This window comes from Mobula hypostoma, chromosome 5, assembly GCF_963921235.1.
Source record: "Mobula hypostoma chromosome 5, sMobHyp1.1, whole genome shotgun sequence".
Classification (NCBI taxonomy): domain Eukaryota; kingdom Metazoa; phylum Chordata; class Chondrichthyes; order Myliobatiformes; family Myliobatidae; genus Mobula; species Mobula hypostoma.
This window is the reverse complement of record NC_086101.1, coordinates 116,962,638-116,983,762: the sequence shown is the minus strand read 5'-3', so window position 1 is coordinate 116,983,762 and position 21,125 is coordinate 116,962,638. Positions and strand designations below refer to the sequence as shown.

The following is a 21,125-nucleotide window of genomic DNA, read 5'->3' as shown; positions in this document are numbered from 1 at the left end:
TTAGTGCCCATAATGGAGCTGAGTGAGTTTACAACTCTCTGCAGCTTCCTATGATCCTGGGCAGTAGCTCCTCTCCCTCCATATCAGACGATGTTGCAGCCTGTCAGAATGCTGTCCACCGTACATCTGTAGAAATTTGCGAGAGTCTTTGGTGACAAACCAAGTCCCTCAAACTCTGAATGAAATATAGTTGAATCCAGTTTATTATCTCTGGTGTTTGTTATGAAATTTGGTTTGTGGTAGCAGTACAGTGCCAGACATAAAAATTACTCCAAATTACCCAAAAAAAAACTATCTTTTAAGAAATCTATTTTAGAAAAGTTGTTATTGCGGTAGGAATAATGGTGGAAAGATTTACCAAGATGCTGTTTATGTCATTCCCTGGTTCAAAGTGTTTATTTATTTATCTATTTACCTATTGATTTATTTATTGTTTGATTAAGATGCAGCGCAGATTAGGCCCTTCCAGCCCTTCAAGCCGTCCTGCCCAGCAATCATCCAATTTAACCCTAGCCTAATCACAAGACAACTTACAATGACCAATGAACCTACCAGCTAGTACGTCTTTGAAAACCAGTGCACCCGGAGGAAAACCCATGCGGTCACGAGGAGAACGTATAAACTCCTAACAGGCAGCATTGGGAATTAAACCTGGGTCGCCTGTATTGTAAAGTGTTCTGCTCACCACTACACTACCATGCTGAGCTCCTACAGCCCCTCACTTTCACAACCACTCCAATGTCACCATCACCCCTTCACCCCAGCCCCATTCACCTTCTTCAGTCTCTCCCCTCATTCCCCTTTCCTCCATCCCACCCTGTACTCTTTGTGAAGCAAGAAGACATTCACAAGCCTATTTGGAAAACAGAACATTAGGAAAGCTGCAGGCCCTGATGGCGTCTCACCTAGTATTCTCAGGCAAGGCACTGTGCAGATCAGCTAGTATCTGTCTTCGCTGAGATATTTAACACCTCCCTTCAGGATTCCAGACTGCTTTAAAGTTGCTACAATCATTCCAGGTCACGATAAAGACAAGATCATTTGACTTAAATGATTATCAGCTAGTCATCCTGACTTAAGCAGTTATGAAAACTTTTCAACATCTGATGTTGGCCTACCTTAAATCCATTGCTGGTCCTCTTCTTGACCCACTATAGTTTGCTTATAGAGAAAATTGCTCAGTTGAGGACACAGTTAACTTATGCCTTCATCACTTTCTTCAATATTTGGACTCCCCAACACCGATGAGAGGATATTGTTTGTGGATTTTAGCTCTGCCTTCAACACTATGAGTTGCTCCTCAGCAAGATAACCCATCTCCTCCAAGAGGACCACAACCTTGTTGTAGGGTTTGGAAGCTTGTGTGCTTCAAGAACCTGGAGAGCTATGTTGGCTGGAATCAGGGCATTATGCTTTGTATCTTGGTAGGGTCACCCATGCCAACCAGATCAAAGGGTAGAGGCCAGATTAAGAGTGGTCCACCAGTACCCCAGGTTTGGGGGTTCAGTTCAGGGCTAACAACCCTGAATGGTAAAACAAGATTGTTACGGAAACAGCAATGAAGACTCCTTCTACATCTGAGCGTGGCAGTATTCCTGAGTCTCCACCCAGGATTTGTGTGACTGACAGTAGTGAAAACTGAGAGGAAGCTACTGACACGATGAAGGAAGCCCTGAAAACCACCAGAGATGGAGGAGCTTCATCGCTGCCCTAAACACCAGTGGCATTATGAGCAGTAAAGTTGAGAAGTTAACCTAGCTAGTTGTACCCTACAGTATCTGTCAGTGGATTATGAACTTGCTGACAGGAAGGAAGCATTTGGTAAGGCTGGGTTCCTACTTATCTGATCCAATGTCTTTAAGCACAGGCTGTCTCCAGGGTTGTGTTCTTTCACCCCTCCTGTTCTCACTTTATACAAATGACTGTACCTCCACAGACAAATCTATTAAAATCCTAATGTTTGCAGATGTTGTGACTGTAGTTGGTCTCATCTCCAATTATAATGTGACCTACTGTCAAAGAGAGATAGACCCTCTTTCAGCATTGTGTGCTCGTAGCAGCTTGAAGCTTAATGCTCAAGACAGTGGAGATGAGGATTGACTTCTGCTGACAACCCCTACCTTCCCCACCCCCAACTTTGAAATAAATGGTTGGGCTGTGTCTGTGTTGAGTCATTCAAATTGCTGGGGACAACCGTTATCAATATATTAAAGTGGGACAAGCACGTTACACCCATCACTGGGAAAGCCCAGCAGAGATTGTTCTCCCTACACCACATATATGGAATATAACATCTCAGGGCATATCTCGATGAATTTTTACTCCGCCATCATTGAGAATGTTGTGACCACTTCTATCACCGTCTGGTTTCCCGGCATCTCCTCCCTCTCCAAGTCTGGGTTACAGTGAGTGGTCCACTCACGGACAAGATCATCGGCATTCTGCTTCTGACATTAGAACACCTGCTCTGCAAGAAATGGCAGAGTTGTGGACATAGCTCTGCACAAATCATCCTCCCCTCCATGGCCTCTGTCTATACTTCTCACTGCCTGGGCACTTCCTCTTCTCCCCGCTCCCATCGGGCAGAAGATACAAAAGTCTGAAAGCACGTGTCACCAGGCTCGAGGACAGCTTCTGTCCCACTGTTATCAAACCATTCAACAGTCCCCTTGTTTGATAAACCTCACATTCTGCCCCTTTGTGGCCCTTGCGCCTTGTTGTCCGCCTGCACTGAACTTTCTCTGTAACTGTTACACTTTATTCTGTGTTTGATTACAACGTACAGATGTGATGAAATGATTTGTATGGATGGAATGCAAAAGGTTTACAGGCAATTTGTGAAATTTCCGTCAAGCCACAATTGTCAATAACACAGGCGAGACTCACCGATTGCTGTGTGAACTGGTCCAGGGCTCACTGAGAGAAATTTCATAATAAACCTGGTTCTAATGCTGAGGCTGGTAGCATTTTGAATTCCACGCATACGTCAATGATAAACCAATTTTCCAATGTATTTGAGAAATACCAATCCCACAAATTGTTTGCAATTGGATCAGCTGGACCTTTATCAACCATAGTTTACATGATCTGTGTTTAACCTTTCCCCCTCTTTCTCCTTCTCAACTGTCCTCACCCCTCTCCCCTCCCCCTCCCTTTCCCTTCCTCTTCCCCCTCCTTCTCTCCCTCCTTCTCTCCCTCTCTCCCTTCTCTCACTCCCCCTCCTTCTCTCCCTACTTCTCTCCCTCTCCCTCCTTCTCTCCCTCTCTCCCTCCTCGCTCTCCCTCCTTCTCTCACTCCCCCTCCTTCTCTCCCTCTCTCCCTCCTCGCTCCCCCTCCTTCTCTCCCTCTCTCCCTCCTTCTCTCCCTCTCTCCCTCCTCGCTCTCCCTCCTTCTCTCACTCTTCCTTCTTTCACTATCCTTCTCTTGCTCTCCTTCATTCTGTCTCTCTCTCTCTCTCTCACTCTTCCATTCCCTTCACCACCCCCCATCCTCCCCGTTCTCCCCCTCTCTCTTCCGCTCCTCTTCACAAACCCCTCCCCTTCTCCCTCACTCTGCCTTTCCCCTGCCCCTTCCCCCTCCTCACTCACACTCACTCTTTCTTTCTTTCTCTCTCACACACACACTTTCTCTCTCCCTCTTCTTCCCCTGAATTCCTCCCACTTCACTTCCTTCCACTCTCCTTTCCCCCCATCTTGCTGTCCCTTCCTCCCTCCCCCTCTCACTCTCTCTCTTTCACTCTCACTCACTCACTCACTCTCTCGCCCTCACTCTCTTCCTGTTGTCACTTCCTCACAGAATCAGTTCTTCATCACCTGTGCAGACGACCGCAGTGTGTACAATCAGATCGGAGACGTGATTGTTGAGAGAATCCTCAAAGCGTACAGGTAAGTCCTTGGATTTTTCCAGTCCGTCGGAAGACAATGTGAGTATCCAACTGGAACATTGAATCGTTCCTGAAATAATTGGCAGTGGATATTGAAACACAGACAGTTCCCTATCATTCATTGCTAATTAATTCTGGACACAATGCTCCAATTTTTAAAATAGACAATAATTTTCGTAAGTATCAGGAACAGGGACCTGTTCCACCACACAACAAGTTCTGATCGTTTTTACCTCAAACACCATTTCTTTGCCCTCATGCATGTCACTTGATTCTTCTAATACTTTTTGTCTCTTTTGTGACTGAGTTTTCACAGTTGTCCGGGGATGAGAATATCAAAGACCCACTTGCCCTCTGAGTGAAGAAGCTCCCACCTCAGTTCCAAACACAAGAGATTCTGCAGGTGCTGGAAATCCAGAGCAATCCCACAAAATGCTGGAGGAACTCAGCAGGCCATGCACCATCTATGGAGAGGAATAAACAGTTGATGTTTTGAGCTGAGGCTCTTCATCAAGAATGAATGGTGATGAAACCTGATGAAGGGCTTTGGCTCGAAACACCGACTGTTTATTCCTCTCTGTAGGTGCTGCCTGGCCTGCTGAGTTCCTCCAGCATTTTGTGTGTTACCTGCTTCAGTCCTGTGCCCTATGTTGAGACTGTGGCTATGAGTTCCAGACTCCTTAACCAGGGAAAATGTGCTCCATGTTCTATGCTGCTGAACCCATGTAGAAATGTTTACATTTCAATAGAGAGCCGTCCTGAATGAGTGAGACGTCCATCGGTCAGCGTCGACCATGGATGTCGTGTCCTCGCTGTCTAGATTCCCACGCCAAGTCAGTACAATATGGAGAGCAAACTGTTACCCATGTAGCAGGCTCCCCTTCTCCACACAGTTGATGAACCCAAAGGAACGGCAGAGACCGATACAGTTTGGCACCAGCAGCATCGCAGGAGTTGCCATTCAGAGTTGAACTCAATGTAGGACTGCCTTGGGGACTCCAGCTCCGGATTTTTCTTTGGGGTTTACTCCCAAAACCACATGAGTGGGTACAGCTGCAATGCAGCAAAGGTTTGAGACCAGAGTTTTCCTTCTCTTATGTGAGCTGCCAACCACGGCTGGTGAGCCCCATCTGCCCGAAGCAACTGGTCTTAAGGCGCCAGTAACCTGCCTTTGCCGCTTCTCCTGTCACTAAGGACTGTTCCGCCGGGCTGAGTAGTTAAACCACACATGAAGGCCAAGAGCTGGACTTGGTTGTCAGAGGCTATTTCAGATGCACCTCATTGGGAGTATTTAATAGGTGGTAGGAGCTTGTCGCCACTACCACCCCTGGCTATGACAACCTTAAGGAACTAATAGGGAGACATACCACACTGTGGTTAATCAAGGTCTATCCTCATCAATTGGAAGGAATCTGTCCAATGGCCCGTCCAACTCTACAGGGCCGGTCGAGGTCCAACCAGGTGAGCAGAGCGGTGAGAAACAGTGCTGGTGGAACTTGGCAGGTCAGCCAGTATCCGTGGAGGGAACTGGACAGTCGACGTTTCGGGTCAAGACCCTTCATCTTCTATGGCAATTACTAAAGATGATTCATTGACGTCTTAATCTTGGGTGGCACAGTGACAAAATATGTAGAGGAGCAGTCTCACAGACCCAGAGACCCAGGTCTGATATTTGTGTGTGTGTGTGTGTGTGTGTGTTTGTTTGTTTGTCTTGGTATGCTTCTGTGTCTGTTTATACATTGTCCCTGTGGCCATGTGAATTTCCCCTGGGTGTTCTGGTTACTCCCCACATCCCAACGATGTGTCAGGTCAGTGGGTTAATCGGCCACTATGAATGGTCCCCGGCGTCTCTAGTGTGTGGGGCAGGGGTAGGATCTGGGCAGAGCTGATGGGGATGCTTGTTCATTCTGTGCCGTGTCGTATGATGTGAACGATCGTGGTCTTTCCATGCCCATGATTGTTCTTGGTATATTTTTCTACAAAATTGGTTTGCTATTGCCTTCTTCTGGGCAATGTCTTTGCAAGCCGGGTGACCCCAGACGTTATCAATACTCTTCAGAGATTGTTTGCCTGGTGTCAGTGGTCGCATAACCAGGTCGTGATTTGCACCGTCTGCTCATACGACCATCCACCACCTGCTCCCATGGCTCCACATGACCCTGGGGCTGGTGGGGAGGACGGGATGGAGGCTAAGCAGGTGCTACAGCTTGCCCAAGAGTGACCTGCAGGTCTTGCACCTCCTTCAGTAGAGACGTATCTCCCCACTGCCACCCACAGTGGGTTAATCGGCCACTGTAACTAGTCCCCCGAATGTGGGTGGACACGGGGTAGGATCTGGGCAGAGCTGCTGGGGATGCGGGGATTACAGTAGGATTCATGTTAACCGGTGGTGGATGGTCACAGTAGACTCGGTGCATTTAAGATCCTGTCTCCATGCTGAAGGCCTGCGATGGTAACCAGCCTCTCTCTACTTCTCCAGGGCAAAGAGGAACTACCGCGTCTACATCGTCATCCCCCTGTTGCCTGGCTTTGAAGGAGACCTCTCTAGTGGCAGTGGGAATTCCATCCAGACTATACTGCACTTCACATTCCGGTACGGTTATTCCTCTGGTGGCATGGGACACCAAAGATAAAAGATTAGCTTTATTTGTCACATGTACCTAGAAGCATACGGTGAAATGCATCGTTTGCATCCACAACCCGAAATGCTTCTGGCACTAACGTAGATTGCCCACAGCTCAGTAATCCTAACCCGTGTTATCTGGGAGCAAACTGGAGAACACATAGGAAACCCACGCGGTACAGACTCCTTCCAGGCAGCGGTGCGAGTTGAACCCCGACCTTCTGATGGCTAGCACGGTAAAGCGTTGCGCTAACCCCTACGCCAGCGGTCCCCAACCACTGGGCCGTGAGGAAACGATGTGAGTCAGCTGCACCTTTCCTCATTCCCTGTCACGCACTGTTGAACTTGAACATAGGGTTGCCAACTGTCCCGTATTTGCCGGAACATCCCATATATTGGGCTAAATTGGCTTGTCCCATACGGGACCGCCCTTCTCCCGTATTTCCCCCGCTAAGGTATAGCATTCCTATGAAACCTTTCGTGCCGAAATGACGTAAAGCAGAAAAACAATTACCATTAATTTATATGGGAAAAATTTTTGAGTGTTCTCAGACCCAAAAAATAACCTACTTCATCATACCAAATAACACATAAAACCTAAAATAACACTAACACATAGTAAAAGCAGGAATGATATGATAAATACACAGCCTATATAAAGTAGAAATAATGTATGTACAGTGTAGTCGGGAAGATTAAGCCAAAACCGATTTGTGGGGAAAAAAAATCAGCACGTACACGCATGCGCACACAGGTGCCCGCGCAAGGCTTCATGGTCATGGTAGTCTTTCTCGGGGTAAACACAAGTGTCCCGTATTTGACCGCTACTTTTGTCCCTTATTTGGGAGTGAGAAAGTTGGCAACCCTAACTGTAAAAGGCATGTTGAGGTGAGTTTAACCCTACTTGAACACTCCCCACCGCACCCCCCCCCCCCACCGTCGGCCGGTCCGCAAGAATATTGTCAATATTAAACCGGTCCGCAGTTCAAAACAGGTTGTGAACCCTTGCCCTACGCTACCGTATTTTAGAAATTTATGTCAAGTCATATTGTTGGTAATGATAGCCGAGCATGGAGTAAATGTCCTCCCTGTATCTACCCCACTGAGGCTGTGATGAGTTTTGTATATTTCAATGGGAAAGCAGCAGGGGTCACTGGCTTCAAGGTGAACTGCTCCTGAGCTTCATTAGAGAAATTCCATTGGGTTTAATAACCACTGGCATATGTCATGAAATTTGTTGTCTTTGCGGCAGCAGTACAATGCAATACATAATAATAGAAAGAAAAACTGAATTACAGTGTATATATATAATAATTAACTTAAACTAAGTAATACAAAAAAAGTAGTGAGGTAGTATTGTGAGTTCAATGTCCATTCAGAAATCAGACGGCGGAGGGGAAGAAGCTATTCCTGAACCGTTGAGTGTGCGCCTTCAGGCTTCAGTGCCTCCTTCCTGACGGTAGCAATGAGAACAGGGCATGTCCTGGGTGATCGGGGTCCTTAATGATGGATGCCACCTTTTTGAGGCATCGCTCCTTGATGTCCTGGATGCTGAGGAGGCCAGTGCCCATGGAGCTGACTGAGTTACAACTTTATGCAGCTTATTTTGACCCTGTGCAGTAACTTCACATTACCAGATGGTGATGTAGCTAGTTAGAATGCTCTCCTTGGTACATCTGTAGAAATTTATGAGTGTCTTAGGTGACAAACCAAATCTCCTCAAACTCCTAAGGAGATAGAGCTACCGCTGTGACTTATGTGTAACTGTGTCAATATGTTGGGCCCAGGGTAGAACCTCAGAGATGTTGACACCCAGGAATTTGAGATTGCTCACTCTTGTCGTGTAAGTCAGTGCTGATAAACCAGACTCTGATTCTGTAGGGTAGTGAAGCTTCAAATTCAACACATATGGGTTAACAGTGATGGGCCGTTCAATCCCTCAAACTGCTGTCTTCTTTATAGGAAGAATGTGGAATCTTTAGAGAGGACACTGTTGGGTCCTAATGCTTTAGCCATCCAAAGGCTCTTCAGAAGCCAAGATGAGGTATAAAACTTGTCATTTACAATTGTTTTAGAAAGTGCAAAGAAGAGGAAGTGTTGGGAGAACAAAGAAAAGACACATGAAAAATGTAGCCATATTCATCTCATATCAGAATGGAGATAACACAAGTTCCAGTGATAAAAATTAGCCTATAAAATAGCCAGGTTCAAGCAATGTGACACCTCCTACTGAAAACTAAGAAATTTCTCGAAAAATACAGAAGCAACTGTATCGTAATTACTGGAAAATTCACTGAACAATTACTGTACAAAAGTCTTGGGCGCACTCATATAACGAGGGTGCCGAAGACTTCTGCTCTCTACTCTATTTGGAGTGGAGAGCAAGTTTGTAAATCTTGTGGAGCAAAGTACTTTTGGAATAGTGAGGGGAAGCACTACGGAGTGGTGTGGGACAGTTGACAGAGAAGCAGTACCAGGAACAGGGTGGCGGCAGGTAGAGACACACCCTGCCCTGAGACACCAGGCAAGGTCATTTGATTCCAAACAATTGGTTTATTGACCATTACAGAATGTCTTCCCACTCCCTCCCCTCTCCCTTTCACTTTTCCCAGCCATGATTCCCCTCTTCCTGACCCCTTCCCACTCTCAGTCCACAATACAGACCCATATCAGAATCACTCACATATGTCATGGGGTTTTTTTTGCAGCAGTACAGTGCAATACATAAAATTACTGCACCCTAGCTACCTATATGTGCCTGAGACTTTTGCACAGTACTGTACATGGGTGATTTTCTAAAAATACAAATAAGCATAGGAAAATTCAAGTCCAAGAAAATAACAACTCTACACCCAATCCAACAGTGCAGAAAAGATTTACCAAGATGCTGCTTAGATTGGAGAGCGTGTCCTATGAAGAAGGGTTGAGTGAGCTTGGGGTTTTCTCTTTGAGAAACCTTGTTAGCGCCCATTGGAGGTGCATTGTTTCAACATACTTCCATGTATTCCCTGATTTATTCCCCTCTCACACGATGAGGGGTGATTGATAAGTTCGTGGCCCAAGGTAGAAGGAGTCAATTTTAGGAAACCTCGCACATTTATTTTTCAACGTTGTCCCCTCCTACATGTACACACTTAAGCAACACACATAAAAAATGCTGATGAACGCAGCAGGCCAGGCAGCATCTATAGGAAGAGGTACAGTCGACGTTTCGGGCCAAGACCCTTCGTCGGGACTCGGCCCAAAACATCAACTGTACCTTTTCCTATAGATGCTGCTTGGCCTGCTGTGTTCACCAGCAATTTTTATGTGTGTTGCTTGAATTTCCAGCATCTGCAGATTTCCTCGTGTTTGCGATGTACACACTTAGTCCAGCGGTCGTGGAGCATACGGATCCCTTCTTTGTAGAAGTGGTCCACAGCAGGGGTGATTGATAAGTTCGTGGCCTAAGGTGGAAGGATATGAGTTATTAACTTCAAACTTTCTGCATTATCACTCAAAGAGTTGAACTGCACGTGCATGTAACAAGAGCGTCTTGGAGCTCCAAGTGGTCCACAGCAGGGGTGATTGATAAGTTCGTGGCCTACAGTACAAGGAGATGAGTTATACAGCTTTCATTACATGAACGTGCAGTTCAACACTTCGAGTGAAAATGCAGAAAGTTTGAAGTTAATAACTCATCTCCTTCTACCTTAGGCCACAAAATTATCAATCACCCCATGCTGTGGACCACTTCTGGAGGTCCAGGACGCCGACTTCTACAAAGAAGGGATCCGTATGCTCCACGACCGCTGGACTAAATGTGTAAATGTAGGAAAAATAAATGTGCTAGGTTTTCTAAAACTGACTCCTTCTACCTTAGGCCATGAACTTATCAATCACCCCTCGTAAAATCATGCCCTTTTGTGTTTTTTATTTTTTTTTTAATGCTGTTTTCCCACAGTAAAGGACAAATCAACAGGCAGTTAACCTCACTGAAATGGTCCTTCGAGAGTCAACTATGCTCTCAAGTAACACGCACACAAAATGCAGGTCAGGCAGCACCTATGGAAATGAATAAACAATCTTGGGCTGAGACCCTTCATCAGGACTGGGAAGGAAGGGGGAAGATGCCAGAATAGAATGGTGGGGGGTAGGGGTAAGAGGGATAGCTAAAAGGGATAGGTGAGGAGAGTGGCAAAGGTATAAGGCAGGGGAGGAAGGAATCTGGTAGGAGAGGAGAGTGGACCATGGGAAAGTTCAAGTTTTATTAATAAATAACCTTTCTCCTTTAAATCTCTCTTCATCCAGGTCCATGTGCAAAGGAGAGTATTCAATAGTTGAGCGTCTAAAAAAACACAGTAGGTATATTTCCCTCTATCCAGTAAAATTATCCGGTTAATTTATTTATTTATTGAGATACAGCATGGAACAGGCTCTTCCGGCCCTTGGAGCCGTGCCACCCAGCCACCCCCGATTTATTCCCAGCCTAATCACGGGACAACTTACAATGACCAACTAACCTACTAACTGGTAAATCTTAGGACTGTGCAGGAAACCAGAGCACCCGGAGGAAACCTGCCCAGCCACGGGTCCTGGTGGACGGTGGACGCTGGATGCTGCTTTCTTGTGGCAGTGCTCCTTCTTGAAGTGCGCAATCGTGAGGAGGGCTTTTCCTGTGACCGACTGGGCTGCGCCTACCACTTCTGTGGACTTGTCCATTCCTGATGTGTCCAGTCAGGATCAAAGTTCAAATTAAATTTATTATCAAAGTACATATGGTTACTGTCTGTTACACTGCTGGTGTTCAGGGCAGCAATGAAGGCCTATCTCCGTCTGTCAAACCAAACCAATGATGACCTTGATCTTGGCAGTGTTCAGGACTTCCTTCATCATGCCAGCAGCTTCCTCTCGGTTTTCATTACTGTCAGTTACACAAATCCCAGGTGGAGACTCAGGAATACCATCGCACTCAGATGTAGAAGGAGTTTTCATTAGGGTGTAGGGTCTCGGCCTGAAATGCCGACTGCACCTCTTCCTAGAGATGCTGCCTGGCCTGCTGCGTTCACCAGCAACTTTTATGTGTGTTGCTTGAATTTCCAGCATCTGCAGAATTCCTGTTGTAGGAGTTTTCATTGCTGTTTTTGTAACAGGTTTATTTTGACCAGTCAGGGTTGTTTGTCCTGAGCTGAACCCCCGAACCTGGAGGACTGGTGGACCACTCTTAGTCTGGCCTCTACCCTTTGACCTTTTTGGCATGGGTGACTCTACCAAGATACAAAGCCTAAAGTCCTGACTCCAGCCAACATAGCTCTCCAGGTCATTGAGGCTCACAAGCCTCCAAACCCTACGACAAGGTTGTGGTCCTTTTTGGAGGGTTCATAACTGTTTGATGGGGAAGAGGTGCTGTTGTCATTGAGCAAGGATAGTTTTAAATACTCAATAATGAGACACTCACACCATGCATTTTTTTGCAGTGGGGGATGACTGGGTCAGCTACATCACATTCTGTGGGCTGAGGACTCAGGCTGAGCTGGACAGCAAGCTGCTGACAGAACTTATCTACATCCACAGTAAGATGCTAATTGCCGACGATCGCCAAGTGATTATAGGTGAGTGCTGATTGTTATCTGTCATCGTTACCAACAGAAGTTCAGAGCATGGCTAGTAAGTTAGCAAATGGCAGTAGAAAGTACAGTGAAGAGGTCATCAAATGGGGGAATCTTGATCATTTGGATATGTGGGACAAGAAATAGCAAATGGAGTTTAATTCTGCATTTTGGAAGTTAAATCACAGTAGGACTTTCACAGGGGAGAGAGGAAAAGGAGAGCCATCCGCAGTACCACCGATGCAGCAGAGAGGGCCTCAAGATGGCTGTGGCTCAAAAGAGGGGAGCCATGGAGTCATAAGTAGCTAGCCATCTGGACACAAGCTGGGGTCTGATCAGCCCCGGCTGGGTCACCTGGAGGAGGTTATATGATGTTGAAAGACTCGAAACACCCGATGATTCCAGGAACATCACTGAAGATGTGTCCAGGAGCATCAATAGATGTATGTACACAGTCACAGTGAACAGCAGAGCTCTGGGGAGTGTTGTAGAAATGAGGAACTTTGGAGTTACAAGTACATGGCTCCCTGAAAGCAATGTCACAAGTAGACAGGGTGGGGTCGAAGATTTGTGGCACGCTGACCTTCATCAGTCGGGGCATTGAGCATAGACGTTGGGATATCATGGTGCAGTTGTACAGGACACTGCTGACGCCGCACTTGGGGGATTGTGTTCCGCTTTAGTTATCCTGCTTTCAGAAAGTTGACATTAATCAGAATCAGAATCAGGTTTAGTATCACTGGCATACTGTATCCCTGTATCCCTTCATGCCCTGACGAATCAAGAATCTATCAACTTCTGCCTTAAATACACCCAATGACTTGACCTCCATTGCCACCTGTGTCAATGAATTCCACAGATTCACCACTCTCAGGCTAAAGAAATTCTTCCTCATCTCTGTTCTAAATGGACGTCCCTCTAGTCTGAGGCTGTGTCCTCCAGTCTAAGAGTGCCCCACAATAGGAAACATCCTCTCCACATCAATTCTATTGACGCCTTTCAACATTCGATAGGTTTCAATGAGTTTTCCCCTCATTCTTCTGAATTCCAGTGAATACAGGCTCAGAGCCATCAAATGCACCTCATATCACAAGCCATTCTTTGTGAACCTCCTTTGAACCCTCTCCAAAGCCAGCACGTCCTTTTTAGATAAGGGGCCCAAAACTGCTCACAATATTCCAAGTGATGCCTCACCAGTGCTTTATAAATCCTCAACATTACATTTTTGTTTTTATAGTCTGGTCCTCTTGAAGTGGATACTACACAGCATTTGCCTTCCTCACCAACAACTCAACCTGTAAATTAACTTTTAAGGAATCCTGCACAAGGACTCCCAAGTCCCTGTGCACCTCAGATTGTTGAATTTTCTCTCTATTGAGGAAATAGTCTACACTTTTATTTCTTCTACAAAAGTGCATGACCATACACTTCCCAACATTGTATTCCATCTGCTATTTCTTTGCCCATGCTCTTAATCTATCTAAGACCTTCTGTAGCCTCTCTACCTCCTTAAAGCCCCTCCACCCATCTTTGTATCGTCTGCAAGCTAGGCCACAAAGCCATCAATCCCATCATCCAAATCATTGACATATTATGTAAAAAGAAGTGGTCTCAACACAGATCCCTGTGGAACACCACTAGTCACCGGCAGCCAACCAGAAAAGGCTTCCTTTATTCCCACTCCTTGCCTCCCGCCAATCAGCCACTGCTTTATCCATGCCAGAATCTTCCCTGTAATACCATGGGTTCATAACTTGTTAAGCAGCCTCATGTGTGGCACCTTGTCAAAAGTTTCTGAAAATCCAAGTCCACTGATTCTCCTTTGTCTAACCTGCTTGTAATTTCTCCAAAGAATTCCAACAGAGGATTAGACATGCCTTTTACATTAAAAGAAGTTGAAGAAGCTTTAGGATCACTTCAAAGTAATAAATCTCCAGCAGAAGATGGTTTTCCACCTGAATTTTATAAAAAGTTTAAAGATTTATTATTTCCTCTCTTTATGGAGTTAATACGTCAAGCAGAAAAAACACATAAACTCCCAGAATCTTTTTCAACAGCGATTGTAATAGTGTTGCCAAAAAAAGACGGAGACCCTATGAAACCAACATCATACAGGCCTATTTCTTTATTGAATATTGATTATAAAATAATAGCAAAAATTTTATCGAATAGATTATCTAAATATTTACCAAAATTAATACATATGGATCAAACAGGATTTATTAAAAATAGACAATTCGCAGATAATGTAACCCAGCTACTCAGTATAATTCATTTGGCACAAAAAAGGGATGAGAAGAGTATAGTAGTAGCTTTGGATGCAGAAAAAGCATTTGATAGATTAGAATGGGATTTTTTATTTAAAGTATTAGAAAAATATGGGTTAGGAACATCTTTTATAAATTGGATTAAAATTTTAAATTCTAACCCTAAGGCTAAAGTAGTGACAAACTCTCAAATTTCAACACCATTCCAGTTAAAAAGGTCAACTAGACAAGATTGTCCATTATCACCTGCTTTATTTGTATTGGCGATAGAGCTATTAGCAGAACTAATCAGAATTGATCCAGATATTATGGGTTTTAGAGTTAATCAGGAGGAATATAAAATTAATCTTTTTGCCGATGATGTTTTGATTTACTTAACAAACCCACAACATTCATTACATAAATTATCTTCTAGATTGGATGAATATGGGAAGGTATCAGGTTATAAAATAAATTGGGATAAAAGTGAAATTTTACCTCTTACTAAAGGAGAGTATAGTCAATGTCAGTTAGCAACCCAATTTAGATGGCCGGTAAATGGTATAAAGTATTTAGGTATAAGACTTGATAATGATGTAAAGAATTTATATAAATTTAATTATTTACCACTATTGAAAAAAATTCAAGAAGATCTTGACAAATGGATGATACTACCAATAACATTAGTAGGTAGAGTCAATGTTGTAAAAATGAACATATTTCCTAGATTGCAGTATTTGTTTCAAACATTACCAATACAATTGCCACAGAAATTTTTTCAAGAGTTAAATAAATGTGTGAGAAAATTTCTTTGGAAAGGTAAAATGTCAAGAATATCATTGGAAAAATTGACATGTAAATTTGAGTTAGGAGGGTTACAACTTCCAAACTTATAAAGCAAATCAACTTGGATTTATTGCATCTTTTTTCGATGATCGAAAACCAGCATGGATTAAAATAGAATTAGACAAGATAGGAGAAAATAGACCTGAAGATTTTATATATAAATGGGAATCTAAATGGATACGGGAAAAGAAAGAATCTCCTATATTAACACATTTGATTGATCTATGGAATAAGATAAATGTTGATAATGAAATACAGAAATCTCTATTAGCAAGGAGACCTTTGTTCCAAAACAGACTTATTCCTTTTACAATGGACAATCAACTTTTATATAATTGGTACCAAAAAGGGATTAAATTTATAGGAGATTGTTATGAACGAGGTATATTGATGTCATTTGAACAACTAAAGGATAAATATAAAATATCAAATAACACTTTCTTTTGTTACCTTCAATTAAGGGCTTACTTAAAAGGTAAGCTGGGTCAAACAATGTTTTTGCCAAAACCTAATGAAATTGAAACTTTAATTCAAAAAGGGAAAATTAAAAAATTTATTTCTTGTATGTATAATTTGATTCAAAAACAGACAATTAAACAAGGAATCCATAAGTCAAAACAAAAATGGGAAACAGATCTGAATATTAATATTGATGAAACAAATTGGTCAAGACTCTGTCTTGACAGTATGACAAATACAATAAATGTTCGACTTGGATTAGTACAATATAATTTTTTACACCAATTATATATTACACCACAAAAAATAAATAGATTAAATTCAAATCTATCTGATAAATGCTTTCGGTGTAATCAAGAAATTGGTACCTTCTTACATTCTACTTGGTCTTGTTTTAAAATTCAACCCTTTTGGATAAATTTAAGGGTCTTATTGGAACAAATTACTGGAACTCAACGTCCACATAACCCTGTATTATTTCTATTAGGTGATATTGAAGGGATAAAACTGAAACTTAAATTGAATAAATATCAGAAAGAATTTATAAAAATTGCATTGGCAGTAGCTAAGAAGACTATAGCAGTTACTTGGAAATCTGATTCATATTTAAGTATGAATCGTTGGAATAATGAAATGGCTAGTTCTATTCCACTCGAAAAAATTACTTATAATTTAAGAGATAAATATGTAACATTTTTGAATATTTGGCGCCCTTATTTACAAAAGATAGGATGGCATATTTAAGTGCTCCGATAAAGATCTTGGTCCCTTGGGGAAAGTAACGAATAAGTATACCAAATTTATTTTGAATTCCATAGAGCATGTGGAAACCTTCCAATACTCAGGTGGTTCTTCTTTTTTTCTTTTTCTTCTTTTTTAGGTAGGACTATATATGGGGGGGGGGAGGGTAGACATTATCTTTGCATGTATTCATTTTGAAAACTCAATAAAAATTATATATAAAAAAAAAGAATTCCAACAGATTGGTTTCGGCTCGAAACATCAACTGTACTCTTTTTCTAGATGCTGCCTACCCTGCTGAGTTTCTCCACCATTTTGTGTGTGTTGCTCAGATTCTCAGCCTCCTCAGATTTTCTCTTATTTGTGATTCCAACAGATTTGCCAAGCAAGATCTTCCCTTCAGGAAATCACACTGATTATGGTTTATAGTGCCCCGAAACCACATCCTTAACAATCAACTCCCAACATATTCCCAGGCACTGAGGTCAAACTAACAGGCCTGTAGTTTCTTCCTTCTGCTTTTCTCCCTTGTTGAACAATGGAGTGCCATTTGTAATTTTCCATTCCTCTGGAACCATGGCAGAATCAATTGCTTCTTGAAAGATTATTACTAATGCCTCCACAATCTCTTCAGCCACCTCTTTCAGAACCTTGGCCAAAGCTGATTGGAAAAGAACACTGGCAGGGATGACGGCAGAGTTGCAATGACCGTAATTTCTGGAAGCAATTTGGAAGATGCAGGATATATACATCGCAAAGAGGAAGAAGTATTCTAATGGGAAGATGACACAACTGTGGCTAACAAGAGAAGCCAAACCCAACATAAAAGCCAAAGAGAGGGCTTAAAACAGAGCAAAAATTAGTGGGAAGTTAGAGGATTAGGAAGCTTTTAAAAACCAACAAAAGTCAACTAATTTGCAGATGAGAAGGAACTTCTTTAGCCAGAGAGTGGTGAATCTGTGGAATTCATTGGCACAAGCAGCTGTGGAAATCATCATTGGGTATATTTAAGGCAGAGGTTGATATATTCTTGATTAGTCAGGGTGTGAAGGGATACGGGGAGAAGGCAGGGGATTGGGGCTGACAGGGAAATGGATCAGCCATGATGAAATGGCGGAGCAGACTTGATGGACCAAATGGCCTAATTCTGCTCCTATATCTTATGGCCTTAATTTAGTGATGCACTGTGGAGTAGCCTTCTGGCCCTTTGAGCCATGCCGCCCCAGCAATCCCAAAACCTCGGTTTAACCCTAACCTAATCATGGGACAATTTACAATGACCAATTAACCTACTCGGTACATTTTTAGACCTGGGGAATACATGCAGAGGCTCGTTACAGAAAGGGGCTGGAATTGAACTCGGAACTCCAGAGTGCCCTGAGTTGTAGTGTCATGTGAACCACAATACTACCCTATCATTAGGTTGTTTTATAAGTCCTTCCCCTCTCACCTTAAACCCTCTAGTTCAGGATGCAGTTGAATAGAGAACAGGATGAGATGGTGCCACACACAGGAACTTAGCAGGTCGAGCAGCATCTGTGAGGGGTGGGGGGGAGGAGAGGAAAGGAATTGTCAACATTTCAGATTTCAGGTCAAGACAAAGGATTTCTGCCCAAAATATCGACTGTTTATTCCTCTCCATAGATACTGACTATCCCTCTCCCCCTCTCCCTCCTACTTTCAAATCTCTTACTATCTCTTCTTTCAGTTAATCCTGACGAAGGGTCCCGGCCCGAAACGTCGACTGTACCTCTTCCTATAGACGCTTCCTGGCCTGCTGCATTCCACCAACATTTTTTGTGTGTGTGTTGCTTGAATTTCCAGCAGCTGCAGATTTCCTTGTGTCTTCTGACTAACCTGCTGAGTTCCTCCAGCATTTTGTGTGTGTTGCTATGGATTTTCAGCATCTACAGAATTTTTTTGTGTTTGAATGGTTGAACATTTTTACTAAGTCATGTTACTTAATGGTATACGCTGGCCAATTTACAGTGTGAGAACGATGAACTGGGGCCACAGAGCCAAAAGATTTGGTCACCTGCTTTCTGAAGAGAGTTCTTCCCACACTTAGGCCGAATTCATTCACAATGCAATTGCCCAGAGCATTTCATTGCAGCAGAGCCTGGGTCCTAAAACCAGGCAAGTTCCGTTATTTGGACAATTTAAACACCAGTCCAGATAGACTGGACTATCAGGCAGTGTGTTGGGATCGGAGGCGAGAGTCAGGCCGATTTTGCTCGCTCTCCTGTGATATTCAGTCTTTTCTCAGTGACACTGAGGCTGTGAGACTGCCCCGGCTGCTGTGCTTCATGTCTGCAAACTTCGTGGCAATTTGCCCCACTGCCTGAGACTGAGGCTTTGGGCCTACTCCGGGTGTTCCAGGGAACTGGATCTAAGCACTCAAGTTGGTTCGGAACGCTGTTGCTCGCTTCTATTGTTTGCGTGATTTGTGTTTATTCTCTTTCTCTGTGTACTGGGTGCTGCTCTTTTTCTTTAAATTGGGTTCTTTCGGGTTTCTTGCTTTGTGGCTGCCTGTAAGCAGATAAATCTCAAGGTTGTATAATGTATATATACTTTGATAATAAATATACTTTGAATCTTTGATCAATTGCATGCACACCTGTCACACTTTACCAATCGATATGGTGCAGACACTGCACGATGGGTTGAAATTGATGCAAGCAATGTGTTACTAGTACCTATCTCCCTTCCAATGTACCTCGGCAAGCCATTTTTAACTTGAGTTCCATCAGTTTGTATTGGGAACAATTTGGAACTTCCTAAGGCATTTCCATGCCTCTGGTTTGTTAACCAAGTTCTGAAAGGGAATGGGTTACTCAGATGTAGTTGCAGTCAATGCAGTTACAAAGAAGGCAATATTTCATTAGAAGTTTGAGGAGATTTGGTAAGTCACCAAAGGCACTCACAAATTTCTGCAGATGTACCATGGAGAACATTCTGACTGGCTGCATCAGCATCTGGTATGGAAGGGCCCAATGCACAGGATCAAAATAAGCTGCAGAGAGTTGTAAACCCAGGCATTTCCACCATGGGTACTAGCCTCTGTAGTATCCAGGACAGCTTCAAAAACATGCCTCAAAAAGGTGGCATCCATCATTAAGGAACCCCATCACCCAGGACATGCCTTGTTCTCATTGCTCCAATCAGGAAGGAGGTACAGAAGCCTGAAAGCACACACTCAATGATTCAGGAACAGTACCTTTCCATCTGCCATCTGATCTCTGAATGGACATTGAACCCATGAAAACAATCTCATTACTTTTTTATGCACTACCTATTTAATTTATATATCTGTATACAGGTATATATAAATATACTATGTATGTGTGTGTCTATATATAGTTACTGTAATTCAGTTTCTATCATTATGTATTGCAATGCACTGCTGGCACACAACAAATTTCACAACATATGCCAGTAATTCTGATAATGATTCTAATAGATATAACTTTCCCTCGGCAGACTTACCAAAGGGGTAGGGAGATGGTTAACTGGTCTCCTCTTCTTTGTCTATATCGTCTTCCCCATGTCCCCGTCACCATCGTAACCTTGGTGCCTTTCTTTCTCAATCAGGTTCGGCGAACATAAATGACCGGAGCATGTTGGGTAAGAGGGACAGTGAGATGGCTGTACTTGTGGAAGACAGCGAGATGGAGGCATCAGTCATGGATGGCCAGGAGTATCAGGCAGGGCGTTTCGCACTGAATCTCCGGCGACACTGCTTCAGGTACATCTAATAATTCACACGTCTGCTGTAGACTGCAACAGCAGCTTAAGCATCAAGGGTTGTCCATGTAGTGCTCTCCCATCATCTGCTGTCAAGGGGGATAAGCGTAGCAGTTAGCGTGAATGTGCTCGGGGCATCTGAGTTCAGAGTTCAATTCCGGAGTCCACTGTAAGCAAGTTGGTACATTCCTTCCCATCGGCACGCTGGTTTCCTCTCGGCACTCTGGTTTCCTCCCACAGTCCAAAGACCTTCCAGTTAGTAGGTTAATTGGTTATTGTAAATTGTCCCGTAATTAGGTTTAGGTTCAATAGGTGAGTTGCTGGAAGGCGCAGCTTGAAAATTAGGCACTCTATCTCTCACTGAATAAATAAGACGGCAGAATGGGGATAGCTAATATAGCCATCATTGAATGGCAGAGTGGAATTGAATGACCAAATGATCTAATACTTCCCCTATATCATATAGACAGTCATAACCACTCTGGATGTCATTGGGGCATTGGTGCTATTGACATCACTGGGGCATCGGTGCTATTGACAGCATTGGGGCATTAGTGCTACTGACAGCACTGGGGTATCGGTGCTATTGACATCATTGGGGTATCGGTGCTACTGACATCATTGGGGTATCGGTGCTATTGACATCATTGGGGCATCGGTGCTATTGACATCATTGGGGCATTAGTGCTATTGATATCATTGGGGTATCGGTGCTATTGACATCATTGGGGCATCGGTGCTATTGACATCATTGGGGCATTAGTGCTACTGACAGCACTGAGGCATTGGTGCCATTGATGTCATTGGGGTATTGGTGCTACTGACTGTATTGGGGCATTGGTGCTACTGACATCATTGGGGCATTGGTGCCATTGACATCATTGGGGCATTGGTGCTATGATGTGATTGGGGCATTGGTGCTACTGACGCCATTGGGGCATTGGTGCCATTGACACCATTGGGGCATTGGTGCCATTGACGCCATTGGGGCATTG

General features: G+C 43.6%; 1 protein-coding gene across 1 annotated transcript in view; it reads left to right on the top strand.

Annotated features, from left to right (window-relative positions):
* LOC134346960 (phospholipase D1-like) overlaps positions 1 to 21,125 on the top strand; it is a 176,938-nt gene that overhangs the window by 142,927 nt on the left and 12,886 nt on the right. The window contains exons 19-23 of the mRNA XM_063048860.1: positions 3,796 to 3,884; positions 6,363 to 6,476; positions 10,797 to 10,846; positions 11,963 to 12,097; positions 19,978 to 20,131. Coding sequence (XP_062904930.1) covers positions 3,796 to 3,884; positions 6,363 to 6,476; positions 10,797 to 10,846; positions 11,963 to 12,097; positions 19,978 to 20,131 — 542 coding nt within the window. The remainder of the gene's footprint in view (positions 1 to 3,795; positions 3,885 to 6,362; positions 6,477 to 10,796; positions 10,847 to 11,962; positions 12,098 to 19,977; positions 20,132 to 21,125) is intronic.